Source organism: Oncorhynchus mykiss, chromosome 29 (genome assembly GCF_057628025.1).
Source record: "Oncorhynchus mykiss isolate SJ-2025 chromosome 29, ASM5762802v1, whole genome shotgun sequence".
Classification (NCBI taxonomy): domain Eukaryota; kingdom Metazoa; phylum Chordata; class Actinopteri; order Salmoniformes; family Salmonidae; genus Oncorhynchus; species Oncorhynchus mykiss.
The window spans coordinates 34,518,779-34,533,753 of record NC_143050.1 but is presented as its reverse complement, the minus strand read 5'-3'; the positions used below and the strand labels follow the sequence as shown (position 1 = coordinate 34,533,753).

The window sequence follows — 14,975 nt, the reverse complement described above, 5'->3', positions numbered from 1 at the left end:
CCGAGTTAGGTAGGATGCCTGTACCTTTGTAGTGATTGGGTGTATTGATACACCATCCAAAGTGAAATTAATAACTTCACTGTGCTCAAAGGGCTATTCAGCTGGGTTTGTTTTACACATCTACCAATTGTTGCCCCTCATTGCGAAGCATTGAATAAACCTCCCTGGTCTTTGTGGCTGAATCTGTGCTTCACTACTCAATTGAGAGACCTTACAGATAATTGTATGTGTGGGATACAGAGATGGGGTAGTTGTTAAAATATCCTGTTAACCACTGTTATTGAACATGCAATGAGTCCATGCAACTTATTATGCAATTTGCTAAGCACATTTTTTTACCCCTGAACTTATTTAGGCTTGTCATAACAAAGATGTTGAATACTTATTGACTCAAGATATTTCAGCTGTTCATTTTGTATTCATTTAAAAAATGTTCTATAAACAAAATTCCACTTTGACGTGTACATTTCAGTCATTGAGCAGACACGCTTATCCAGAGGGACTTACAGGAGCAATTAGGGTTAAGTGCCTTGCTCAAGGGCTCATCGGCAGATTTTTCACCTAGTCCGCTCGGGGATTCAAACTTAATCACTAGGCTACATTATGGGGTATTGTGTGTCGATCAGTGAACCAAAATGTAAATGTAATACATTTTAAATACAGGCTGGAACAAAATGTGGAACAAGTCAAGGGGTGTGAATAGTTTACGAAGGCACTGTATCATTATAGAATACACATACATGTACTGCATGTCATTATCACCATCAACGTGAAAACATGTATCATTATATTTGGTGTTTGTGTGAATATGTATGTAACTTCAGTTGTGAGAAAAATAATCCCCTTGAATGGCAATAAACGCCATCAATCAATTCCGATTTGATAGACGTGTGTACTTACGTCTGTGGCACAACGGCCAGAATGACTGTGTGTTCTGAGCGCTTTGTGGCACGAATCAACCTGGATCAACAACACAAGAGATTGATCATCTAAGAGACGGATAAAAACAGAAGCGCTCGGAATCCCGCAGATGGTCAAAGAAAAATATATATTTTCACAACCACAAAATGATCAAATATATGTTTTGGACGACATACGAAGACCTGGAGTGCTTTTGTGCTTTACCTTAAAAAAATTCCCTCGCTAACTCACGAGGCAGGTTTGAGAGCAATAAGTGTGATTGAGTTGATCGCTTCATTTGACAGACACACAACACGAGAGGAGGCTTTAGAATGATTGCCAGTATAAACATGTGGGCAGTGGAGGAGTGATGTCATTGGCATTTGAGAGAACATTTCTCTACTTTACACAGGCTCACCATGGACACAATGTACTGGAGGGATGGGAGGGAGGAAGGGAGGGAGGGAGAGAGGGAGAGGGAAGGAGTTTGAGAGAAGGAGAGAGAGGGAAGGAGAGAGAGAGAGATGAGAGAGAGGAGAAAGAGGGAAGGAGGGAGAGAGGAGAGAGATAAGGAGAAAGAGGGAAGGAGAGAGAGAGAAGGAGAGAGAGTGGGAGGAAAGGATAAATGTGAGTGATGGCAAAAGCCTCTTGGCTGGCAGGGGACATGCAGGGAGGGAGGAAAGTAAGGAGAGAGACGAGAGAGAGGAAGAAAGAAAGAAAGAAGCCACTGCTTCTGGGAAAATATTACCATGCGTGACTAATAACTCTAATCACTAGATACTGTATAAAGAAGCATATGATGGTCTGACCACATGATAAATACTGGGTGGGATTATTAGGACAGTTTGAGTTTTTAGTGTATCTGAACAAAAATATAAACACAACATGTTTCATGAGCTGCAAAAAAAATGATCGCAGAAATTTTCCATATGCACAAAAATCTTATTTCTCTCATATTTTGTGCACAAATTTGTTTATATCCCTGTTCTCCTTTGCCAAGATAATCCATCTACCTGACAGGTGTGGCATATGAAGAAGCTGATTAATCAGCATAATCATTACACAGGTGCACCTTGTGCGGGGGACAATAAAAGGCCACTCTAAAATGTACAGTTTTGTCACACAACACAATGACACAGACGTCTCAAGTTTTGAGGGAGCATGCGAATGGCATGCTGACTGCAGGAATGTCCACCAGAACAGTTGACAGAGACTTGAATGTTAGATAATTATTGAACTATTCCAACCGGCCTAACAACCACAGACCACGTATATGGCGCAGTGCGGGCGAGCGGTTTGCTGATGTTAATGTTGTGAACAGAGTGCCCCATGGTGCGGTGTTAATTGTATGAGCAGGCATAAGCTACGGACAATGAACACAATTGCATTTTATCGATAGGCAATTTGAACGTTCAGTGACAAGCTCCTGAGGCCCATTGTCCTGCCATTAATCCGCCGCCGCCACCTCACGTTTCAGCATGATAATATACGGCACCATGTCGCAAGGACCTGTACACAAGCTGAAAATGTCCCAGTTATTCCATGGCCTGTATACCCCCACTGACATGTCACCCATTAAGCATGTTTGGGATGCTCTGGATCGACGTGTACGACAGTGTATTCCAGTTCCCGCCAATATCTAGCAACTTCGCACAGCTATTGAAGAGCAGTGGGACAACATTCCACAGGCCACAATCAACATTAACAATGAACAATTAACATCCTGATCAACTCTATGCAAAAGGAGATGCATGAGGCAAATGGTGGTCACACCAGATACTGACTGGTTTTATGATGCACACCCTTAAATGTTTAAATAGATACCTTAAATCATGAGGTATCTGTGATGCATATCTGTATTCCAAGTCATGTGAAATCCATAGATCAGCTAAACATTTTTAGATTGCTAAATTAGTTTAGAGGCCAGCTATCTAAACTTGTTATCAAGGTGGAATTACCGGCTGTGTGTGTGGGGGGGGGGCATTGATTTGGTTCGTCAGTGTCACCCAGATATCATATTGTAAATTGCAAACATTTCTCTCCACCCTATCGCAAAATGTGGAGAATTGCATGAAATTAGTTTTAAAACTGTAAAATCTTCACTCTGCTCCATGGCAAAAATGCAGCAAACGTGCTATAAAACTGCATAATTTTCTCTACACCCCATGGCAAAATGTGTGGAATTGCACAAAAGTTACTTTTTAAAACATTTTTTTTATCTCCACTGTCAAGATGGTGGCCACAATTTTTTTTTGCTCACAATGCAATGTGTGTGTGTGTGAGGGTATGGATTCGGGTACACAGACCTGTGAGCAAGATTTTTTGTGGCCCCCAGCCCCATCAAAGTTGCCCATCACAGACAGACAGACAGACAGTTTGAGTTTACCGACAGACAGCTTCTGCCTCAAAGTATCGTGAGTGGCGTCCATCGATGACTACAATCTCGTGGCTCTTGTCCAGGAAACACTCGATGGCGGACTCAGGCGTTCGGGCGATGTTACACCTGAAACCCGCCCGGTCACACGCCCACCAGAAGGCATCGCTTTGACCATCCTCCTTCGCAAACACCAGCAGGACCTGGGAGAGAGAGAGAGAGAGAGAGAGAGAGAGAGAGAGAGAGAGAGAGAGAGAGAGAGAGAGAGAGAGAGAGAGAGAGAGAGAGAGAGAGAGAGAGAGAGAGAGAGAAGAGAGAGAGAGAGAGAGAGAGAGAGAGAGAGAGAGAGAGAGAGAGAGAGAGAGAGAGAGAGAGAGAGAGAGAGAGAGAGAGAGAGAGAGAGAGAGAGAGAGAGAGAGAGAGAGAGAGAGAGAGAGAGAGAGAGAGAGAGAGAGAGAGAGAGAGAGAGAGAGAGAGAGAGAGAGAGAGAGAGAGAGAGCAGATGGTCTGAAATACCTCTTACCTGAACAGAGGCAGCTTGCTGCCAAAACATTGGTTACTTTAATAAGTAATTTGTTAATAAATCATTTGTTTGCTTGTCGGAGCAATGGTGTGTGGTTATAATCTTTCTGAAGTTGTTTTATACAAACATGAAGCTAGGACCGGTAGACTAATAAGCATATCAGTGTTGATATACAGCACAGTATCACAAAGAATAATACATTAAATAGTAAAACATACATCACTTAAAGGTGCAATATGCATAAATCGCTCCGCCATTTCCTGGTTGCTAAAATTCAAATAGTTTGACTAATTTCAGTTTATGTGACAAAACAAGCAATGTATATTGTACCGTAGATAATCATTGCACCATAGAAAGCTGCTGTGAAATATCTTTCCTATAATCAAAAATATTGAATTTTCAGCTGTTTGAAGCTGGTGTACAAAACCGAACGTAAAAGATGCAAAAACGAAACAGGAGAACGGGAAGCATAGAAATAGCTCACATAGAACATATCTACCGCTTCTTAGACCGGATTTTAATGTGAATGACAGATCTGTAACTCACATTTCTATGTGAATTTGGTCGGGTCGCCCAAAACGTTACATATTGCAACATTAACCGTTCAAACACACAACTTCACACCACTTTCCCAGGCATCTCCTGGGATGAAAGCCTGCTATTGTTCCTTAATCTATAAAGAACAAAAATATAAATGCAGCATGTAAAATGTTTGTTCCATTTTTCATTAGCTGAAATAAAAGATCCCAGAAATGTTTCATATACAAAAAAAGCTTTTTTCTCTAAAATGTTGTGTACAAATTTGTTTACATCCCTTTTAGTGAGCATTTCTCCTTTGCCAAGGAATCCATCCACCTGACAGGTGTGGCATATCAAGAAGCAGCATGATCATTACAGAGGTGCACCTTGTGCTGGGGACAATAAAAGGCCACTCTAAAATGTGCAGTTTTGTTACATAACACAATGCCACAGATGTCTCAAGTTTTGAGGGAGCGTGCAATTGGCATGCTAACTGCAGGAATGTCTACCACAGCTGTTACCAGATAATTTAATGTTAATTTCTCTACCATAAGCCGCATCCAACGTCATATTAGAGAATTCGGCAGTATGATTAACCGTTCTCACAACCGCATGTACGTACCAGGTGTAACCAAGCCAGCCCAGGACCTCCACATGCGGCTTCTTCACCTGCCGAAGAGTCTGAGACAGGCCACGCGGACAGCTGATGAAACGGAGGAGTATTTCGGTCTGTAATGAAGCCCTTTTGTGGGGAAAAACTCATTCTGATTGGCTGGGCCTGGCTCCCAAGTGGGTGGGCTCACAGTGCATTCGGAAAGTATTCCGACCCCTTGACAACTCACACATTTTGTTATGTTACAAAATGTGGAAAAAAGTTAAGGGGTCTGAATAGTTTACGAATGCACAGTGTGCCCTCCCAAGCCCACCCATGTCTGTGCCCCTGCCCATTCATGTGAAATCCATAGATTAGGGCCTAATGAATTGATTTAAATTGCCTGATTTCCTCATATGAACTGTAATAGAAAAAAATGAAAAATCTATGTTTTCTTTTGTGTTATTGACTGTATGTTTGTTTATGTGTAACTCTGTGTTGTTGTTTTTTGTCGCACTGCTTTGCTTTATCTTCTCAGTTGTAAATGAGAACTTGTTCTCAACTGGCCTACCTGGTTAAATAAAGTTGAAATATTATATATTTTTGTTGCGCTTTGCGTTCATATTTTTGTTCAGTATAAGAGTAAACAGGAACCAGGTGGATGATGGTTAATGATGGCTGATGAGAGCTGTATTTCACACCAACAGTTGTCTGGCCTGTACTGTACACCGACCGGTTGTTCTTCATACTGTATGGGAACTTTACCAATACTTGACTCCTATAGTAGAGCAGTAACAGACAAGAGGCAAGAATGGAGGGACTTGTGTGTGTACGCACGCACGCACACACGCACGCACGCACGCACACACACACACACCAATACACCAATGGACAACTAACACAGGGAGAAAGGAAGTAGGGATAGAGATTTATAAAGATTTCTTAATTACGTTTCACTTTTTAGCTTTGTGTACTAATTGCTAGATATTACTGCACTGTTGGTGCTAGGAACACAAGCATTTCGCTACGCCCGCACAAACCATCTGCTAAATATGTGTAGGCCGACCAATAGAATTTGATTTGATTTTGATTTGATTGAAAGAGAAACAGACCGAGGGAGACCAAGAAGAGAGGAGAAGGGAGATGAGAGAGAGCGAGCCGTCTCGCCAGTCATGCCGGACAGACTGGCAGGAGCATGAGGGAACGAAGGGAGCAGAGGATGGATGAGAAGAAGAGGAGAAAAGGGAAGGGGGGGAAAAGGAGCTGGCATTGGTAGGAGGCTGTGAAAGGTCTACACCCTTTGATCCCGAGCTGGGCTGTGTAACCATGGAGCTGCCGTGTGAAATTCCACACACACACACACATCTCAGGCGACGCCGTCCCAAAATCTGCCGACCTGCCCTGCACCCGCACACAGGCCAGACAGGGGGCGCCACACGTACACAGTTCTGTGTGTGTTGCCGCTTGAGTGCGTGTACATACACATAATCAAATCAAATCACATTTTATTTGTCACATTACTTACAAGCCCTTAACCAACAACAGCTTCATGGCACGACTCCAACACCATCATTAAGTTTGCCGATGACGCAACAGTGTTAGGCCTGATCACCGACAACAATGAGACAGCCTATAGGGAGGAGGTCAGAGACCTGGCAGTGTGGTGCCAGGATAAAAACCTCTCCCTCAACGTGGAAAAGGAGAACGCCTCCATTCTCATCGACAGGGCTGTAGTGGAGCAGGTTGAGAGCTTTAAGTTCCTTGGTGTCCACATCACCAACAAACTAACATGGTCCAAGCACACCAAGACAGTTGTGAATAGGGCACGACAAAACCTATTCCCCCTCAGGAGACTGAAAAGATTTGGCATGGGTCCTCAGATCTTCTAAAGGTTCTACAGCTGCACCACCGAGAGCATCCTGACGGGTTGCATCACTGCCTGGTAAAGGCAACTGCTCGGCGTCCGACTGCAAGGCACTACAGAGGGTAGTGCGTACGGCCCAGTACATCACTTGGGCCAAGCTTCCTGCCATCCAGGACCTCTATACCCGGTGTCAGAGGAAGGCCCTAAAAATTGTCAAAGACTCCAGCCACCCTAGTCATAGACTGTGCTCTAGCCCCAAGGCTAGGTCCAAGAGGCTTCTAAACAGCTTCTACCACTCACGCCATAAGACTCCTGAACACCTAATCAAATGGCCACCCAGACTATTTGCATTGCCCCCCCCCCCCCCTTTTATGATGCTGCTACTCTCTGTTATTATATATGCATTGTCACTTTAATAACTCTACCTACATGTACATATTACCTAACCGGTGCCCCCGCACATTGACTCTGTACCGTAACATCCTGTATATAGCCTCCACATTGACTCTGTACCGGTACCCCCTGTATATAGCCTCCACATTGACTCTGTACCGGTACCCCCTGTATATAGCCTCCACATTGACTCTGTACCGGTACCCCCTGTATATAGCCTCCACATTGACTCTGTATCGGTACCCCCTGTATATAGCCTCCACATTGACTCTGTACCGGTACCCCCTGTATATAGCCTCCACATTGACTCTGTATCGGTACCCCCTGTATATAGCCTCCACATTGACTCTGTATCGGTACCCCCTGTATATAGCCTCCACATTGACTCTGTACTGGTACCCCTGTATATAGCCTCCACATTGACTCTGTACCAGTACCCCCTGTATATAGCCTCCACATTGACTCTGTATCGGTACCCCCTGTATATAGCCTCCACATTGACTCTGTATCGGTACCCCCTGTATATAGCCTCCACATTGACTCTGTACCGGTACCCTCTGTATATAGCCTCCACATTGACTCTGTACCGGTAACCCCTGTATATAGCCTCCACATTGACTCTGTACCGGTAACCCCTGTATATAGCCTCCACATTGACTCTGTACCGGTACCCCCTGTATAAAGCCTTCACATTGACTCTGTACCGGTACCCCCTGTATATAGCCTCCACATTGACTCTGTACCGGTACCCCCTGTATATAGCCTCCACATTGACTCTGTACCGGTACCCCCTGTATATAGCCTCCACATTGACTCTGTATCGGTACCCCCTGTATATAGCCTCCACATTGACTCTGTACCGGTACCCTCTGTATATAGCCTCCACATTGACTCTGTACCGGTACCCCCTGTATATAGCCTCCACATTGACTCTGTACCGGTACCCCCTGTATATAGCCTCCACATTGACTCTGTACCGGTACCCCCTGTATATAGCCTCCACATTGACTCTGTACCGGTACCCCCTGTATATAGCCTCCACATTGACTCTATACCGGTACCCCCTGTATATAGCCTCCACATTGACTCTGTACCGGTACCCTCTGTATATAGCCTCCACATTGACTCTGTACCGGTACCCCCTGTATATAGCCTCCACATTGACTCTGTACCGGTACCCCCTGTATATAGCCTCCACATTGACTCTATACCGGTACCCCCTGTATATAGCCTCCACATTGACTCTGTACCGGTACCCCCTGTATATAGCCTCCACATTGACTCTGTACCGGTACCCCCTGTATATAGCCTCCACATTGACTCTGTACCGGTACCCCCTGTATATAGCCTCCACATTGACTCTGTACCGGTACCCCCTGTATATAGCCTCCACATTGACTCTGTATCGGTACCCCCTGTATAAAGCCTCCACATTGACTCTGTACCGGTACCCCCTGTATATAGCCTCCACATTGACTCTGTACTGGTACCCCTGTATATAGCCTCCACATTGACTCTGTACCGGTACCCCCTGTATATAGCCTCACTATTGTTATTTTAATGCGGCTCTTTAATTATTTCTAACATTTATTTATTATTATATAAGTATTTTTCTTAAAACTGCATTATTGGTTAAGGGCTTGTAAGTAAGCATTTCACTGTAAGGTCTACACGTACTTAGCGCATGTGGCAAATAAAATTTGATTTGATTTAAGAAGTTTTAAGAGAAAAAAAAGTGTTAAGTAAAAAATAGATAAGTAAAACATAGAAAATAAAAGTAACAAATAATTAAACAGCAGCAGAAAAATAACAATAGCAAGGCTATATAGAGGCGGTACCAGTACAGAATCAATGTGCGGGGGCACCGGTTAGCCGAGGTAATTGAGGTAATATGTACATGTAGGTAGAGTTAAAGTGACTGATCGTACCTCCTCCGAGTGGATGTCTTTCATGATTATCTTTATCATCCAAGTGCTAAATAGTTGGAGTGTGTTCGAACACACAATCACTTCATAGTGATTAACCCCAGTGGTTTCCCTAAGTGGTTTACACACTGTGTGGCCCTCAAGGCAGGACTGACATAGAGAAGGGCCTCTACCCCTGACTGCTGTGCTACGCTGACTCAGCCAATCACAGTTCAGAGGTTAAAGCTAGAATCCTTTAAGCCTCCATCTCTGCACACCCTTGACCAGGCAGACAGATAGGGGAACAAAGGTATGGAACAGACAGACAGACAGACAGACAGACAGACAGACAGACAGACAGACAGACAGACAGACAGACAGACAGACAGACAGACAGACAGACAGTTAGACTGATAGCTAGACAGATAGTTTCTCAGAGCGATAGCGAGAGACATCTAGCTGACTGGCTTTACACCAAGTCTTGTCAGTGGGACTCCTCTTGGCGTAGAGCCAAGGAGTACGGTGTGGAGGAGACATACTAGTAGTCATCAATCTGATGGATCATTCCTAATAAGCATGGTTTACTCCTCACACTCAGAACAACATGTAAATGCTTTCCCGTGTTTTGAAGTGGGGGCTACAGCATGTTTCTCCATATGGTTTCTTAAGTTAAGAGACCATCCTAAGTCCCCTGTCCAAAGTAAGAGCAGAGCACCCTGTACACTGTCTTCTGCAGCCTACAGTCAACAACAGTTCACCCTCTGAGCCCTCAGGAAAATAATCCCTCTGATTGAGGAGGAGTCCTGTGACAGGGTGCAGAAACGAAGGAGCGGAGAGAAGTAGATTTGGAGTTACCTAGTCTTTCCAGGGCTCAGAGGGAACGATAAATGTCAGGAGGGAACTTTCAGCACGCAACTCTCTCCTCCGGAGCATTTTATCATTTCTTCTCTCTTTTCTATCTCGTTCTCTCTGTTCAAGTGGGAGGGAGGTAAAGAGGGAGTGGGGAGTTAGATCATGGTACAGTAGAATTTGTGTGTGCATGACTCTGTGTGCGTACGAGACTTGTGTGTGTGTGTGTGCGGATGTGTGTGCGCTTCCGCTGTCTGTTTGTGCGTGTGCATAACTCTCTGTGAGTGTGTATGCAACTGTACGTGTGAGTGTGTGTCTGTTTCTGTGCGTGTGCTCCCTTGTGTGTCTGTTTGTGTGTATGACTTTGTGTGCGTGTTTGCGTGACTCTTAGTGTGTGTGTGTGTGTCTGGGTGCGCTCCACATCTTGAGGAGAGTAGTTATTTTAATGGAGCGTGTGTTGAGGGCTGTATGGGGAGGAGGGGTTGTAATAAAGTCTCTAGTCCTTCCACCTGGTTCAGCCAGACATTGCCAGACACTACCTCCAGCAGAGGCTTTCACACAGCCTGATAACGAAGAATGGATGAGTTCTGGATATGAGGTTTGGATGAGGTTTTTATTCAGCACAATAAAGATGGACGGATGAAGGGTAGAGCCTTTCAGTATGTATTTTCCTTCAAACACTTTGAGCATTTGATTCAGCCTGCCAGATGGTGGGGGGGGGGGGGGTTGCACTTTTGGGACTATTCCATTACTCCATCAAGCACAATGACAGAGATGTAAGAAGACAGAGACCTGGATGTCTAGATGCACAAGAAACATAAAACACCTATGATCTTGTGTAACTAACACTCCCTTCCCTAAATTACACAACAGCGTTAATGCCTGGGAGATAATCTGACCTTCTCAAAGGCTCACACTGCCTTAATCCCAATCCACAGGACACAACCTTAACCTCAAACTAGCAGCTGTTCACAGCTGGTTACCGGAAACTTAACTACCACCAACCCACACACCATCGGGTGTAAAGCCGGGATGGAACCAGTTCAGGGAACACAACTGAAAACCGGGGGGAAACAAACGACATTTTCAGAGGAAACAGAAACAGAACTGCGAACGAAAGTGATCTCCGTTATTTGAAAATCTTGAGAACCGGATAATAATGTTTTTTGTTTGTTCCTGCACATATCTGACCAATCAAACATGTTAACATCTAGCTTACCCGTTCCATACCAAAATGCTCTATCTGCACTAACTGGTGGAGTAAATTCACAAGCTACATGTAATTACTATGTACATTTCACGGGTTAAAATATAAATGAAATGGAACTTTTATGAACCATACATTTTTTGGAGGGTTTGAACAGGTTCAGAACTTTATTATGCTGGTCGGAACCCAAGAAATAGGGTTTCTGTTCGGAACCCAAGAAATAGGGTTTCTGTTCGGAACCCAAGAAATAGGGTTTCTGTTTGGGACCCAAGAAATAGGGTTTCTGTTCGGAACCCAAGAAATAGGGTTTCTGTTCGGAACCCAAGAAATAGGGTTTCTGTTTGGGACCCAAGAAATAGGGTTTCTGTTCGGAACCCAAGAAATAGGGTTTCTGTTCGGAACGGAACAATTGGAAAATACTGTTGGTTCTAACCCCTAGTGAAAAAAGTTATATAGTGTACATGTATGCCGCATGCCATGTTGTGTCATGTGGTGTCTCATTGTTACGCCATGTTGAAACCATTCTATCATGCAATGATATCTCCAGTGTTTCCCCTATATTCATTTAAACCAAATAATTGGACGCAAGTAAAAAATATATACAGTAGCAGTCACAAATTTGGACACACCTACTCATTCCAGGGTTTTTCTTTATTTTTGACTACTTTCTACATTGTAGAATAATAGTGAAGATATCAAAACTATGAAATAATGTGGTAACCAAAAAAGTGTCAAACATATCCAAATATATGTTATATTTGAGATTCTTCAAAGTAGCCACCCTTTGTCTTGATGACAGCTTTGCATACTCTTGGCATTCTCTCAACCAGCTTCATGAGGTAGTCACCTGGAATGCATTTCAATTAACAGGTGTGCCTTGTTAAAAGTTAATTTGTGGAATTTCTTCCCTTCTTAATGCGTTTGAGCCAATCAGTTGTGTAGTGACATGGTAGGGTTGGTATACAGAAGATAGTCCTATTTGGAAAAAGACGAAGTCCATATTATGGCAAGAACAGCTCAAATAAGCAAAGGGAAACAACAGTCCATCATTACTTGAAGACATGAAGGTCAGTCAATTTCAAGAACTTTGAAAGTTTCTTCAAGTGCAGTCGCAAAAACCATCAAGCGCTATGATGGAACTGGCTCTCATGAGGACCGCCACAGGAAAGGTAGACCCAGAGTTACCTCTTCTGCAAAGGACAAGTTCATTAGAGTTACCAGCCTCAGAAATTGCAGCACAAATAAATGCTTCACCGAGTTCAAGTAACAGACACATCTCAACATCAACTGTTCAGAGGAGACTGTGTGAATCAGACCTTCATGGTCAAATTGCTGCAAAGAAACCACAACTAAAGCACACCAATAATAAGAAGAGACTTGCTTAGGCCATGAAACATGAGCAATGGACATTAGACCGGTGGAAATCTGTACTTTGGTCTGATTAGTACAACTTTGAGATATTTGGTTCCAACCGACGAGTCTTTGTGAGACGCAGAGAAGGTGAACAGATGATCTCTGCATGTGTGGTTCCCATCGTGAAGCATGGAGGAAGAGGTGTGATTCAAGCCACACTTAACCAGAATGTCTACCACAGCATTCTGCAACGATACACCATCCCGTCTGGTTTGCGCTTAGTGGGACTATTATTTGTTTTTCAACAGGACAATGACCCAACTCCTCCAGGCTGTGTAAGAGATATTTGACCAAGAAGGAGAGTGATGGAGTGCTGCATCAGATGACCTGGCCTCCACAATCACCCGACCTCAACCCAATTGAGATGGTTTGGGATGAGTTGGACCGCAGAGTGAAGGAAAAGCAGCCACCTCAGCCAAGAGAATAACACATAATGACAAAGCAAAAACAGTTTTTTTTTATTCAGATCCTTTACTGTACTTTGTTGAAGCACCTTTGGCAGCAATTACAGCCTCGAGTCTTCTTGGGTATGACGCTACAAGCTTGGCACAGCTGTATTTGGGGAGGTTCTCTGTCAGGTTGGATGGGGAGCGTCACTGCACAGCTATTTTTAGGTCTCTCCAGAGATGTTAGATCGGGTTCAAGTTTGGGCTCTGGCTGGACCACTGAAAAACATCCACACAACATGATGCTGCCACGACCCTTCTTCAACATAGGGGTGGTGCCAGGTTTCCTCCAGATGTGACGCTTGGCATTCATGCCAAAGAGTTCGAGCTTGGTTTCATCAGACCAGAGAATCTTGTTTCTCATGGCCTGAGAGTCCTTTTGGTGCCTTTTGGTAAACTCCAAGCTGGCTGTCATGTGCCTTTTACTGAAGAGTGTCTTCCGTCTGGCCACTTTACCATAAAGGCCTGATTGGTGGAGTGGTGCAGAGATGGTTGTCCTTCTGGAAAGTTTTCCCATCTCCACAGAGGAACTCTGGAGTTCTGTCAGAGAGACCATCGCGTTCTTGGTCAGCTCTCTGACCAAGTCCCTTCTCCCCCGATTGCTCAGTTTGGCCAGGCAGCCAGCTCTAGGAAGAATTTTGTTGGTTCCAAACTTTTGCCATTTAAGAATGATGGAGGCCACTGTGTTCTTGGGGACCTTCAACACTTCAGAAATGTTTTGGTACCTTTCCCCAGATCTATGCCTCAACACAATGCTGTCTCCTTCGACCTCATGGCTTGGTATTTTCTCTGACATGCACTGTCAACTGTGGGACCTTATATAGACAGTTGTGTGCCTTTCCAAATCATGTCCAATCAATACAATTTACCACAGGTGGACTCCAATCAAGTTGTAGAAACATCTCAAGGATGATAAATGGATGCACCTGAGCTCAATTTCGAGTCTCATAGCAAAGGGTCTGAATACTTGTGTAAATAAGGCATTTCTGATTTTAATTTTTAACAAATTAGCAAACATTTCTAAAAACCTGTTTTTGCTTTGTCATTTTGCTTTGCTTTGTATTGTGTGTAGATTGATGAGGACTTTAAAAAACAAAACAATTTTAGAATAAGGCTGTAACGTATGCACTGTACTTGTCTTGTGCATTTGTTTTATTCTGGGATTATGACCCCTAAAAATGACTGGTGGAGTCCCTTTACCCCAACCTGCATGTACAAATGACCTGAACTAACCTGTACCCCCGCACATTGACTAGTACCAGTATCCCCTGTACGTAGCATCATTAATGTTATTTTATTGTGTTACTTTTTACTACATTTTTACTTTATTATTTTCTCAACTTTATTTATTGAACTGCATTGTTGGTTAAGGGCTTGTAAGTAAGCATTTCACGGTAAGGTGAAATACCTGTTGTATTCGCCGCATGTGAGAAGTAAAATTGGATTTGATATGATTTGATTCCTCCTATGTGTTTCTATGCTGTTGTTCAACCTGCTTATTTGAATCCACCGGTTTTACACAGCTCTGGCTAACAGCATGCTAAATAACAGAAATGCAAATAAAATGTACAGGCCCCAAAAAGTCATTTTCGCAAAATCTCTCTGATTACGCTTTCTAATCATGTCCTAAAATCCTCTTCTGGGACAATCAAAATGGCCACCACTCCAAAGCCTCTAGTAGCTTGAAGAAGAGACAAACTGCCCATGATGTGCTACACCACAACATGTAACATCACTGAATTGCATAACAAAATATAGCAGACTCCTGATAATTGATGGACGGTGGGCACTAAACTGGAGCATGCTATTATCAGGAGAAATACAGAAGAATGTAAAGTTGTACCTGAATAGGTTCTTGGGTCAGTCTCATAGGTCCTATGCATTCTTCTGTGGCTGATACCTGGAACACAACCGGAGAGAGAGAGGTGGAATGAGTTCAAGCTCAAACAAAAACAACAAAACAATGAATAGCAAGAGTAAAAACAGACGAG

The 14,975-nt window shown here is 43.6% G+C and overlaps 1 protein-coding gene across 2 annotated transcripts in view; it reads right to left on the bottom strand.

Moving 5' to 3' along the window:
• The window catches only part of LOC110509326 (high affinity cAMP-specific and IBMX-insensitive 3',5'-cyclic phosphodiesterase 8B), a 94,817-nt gene that overhangs the window by 46,671 nt on the left and 33,171 nt on the right, over positions 1 to 14,975 (bottom strand). For both annotated transcript variants that reach the window (XM_036967466.2, XM_036967465.2), the window contains exons 2-4: positions 14,828 to 14,884; positions 3,287 to 3,477; positions 901 to 960 (exon numbers count right to left, since the gene is read on the bottom strand). In XM_036967466.2, the coding sequence (XP_036823361.1) occupies positions 901 to 960; positions 3,287 to 3,477; positions 14,828 to 14,884 (308 nt within the window). The remainder of the gene's footprint in view (positions 1 to 900; positions 961 to 3,286; positions 3,478 to 14,827; positions 14,885 to 14,975) is intronic.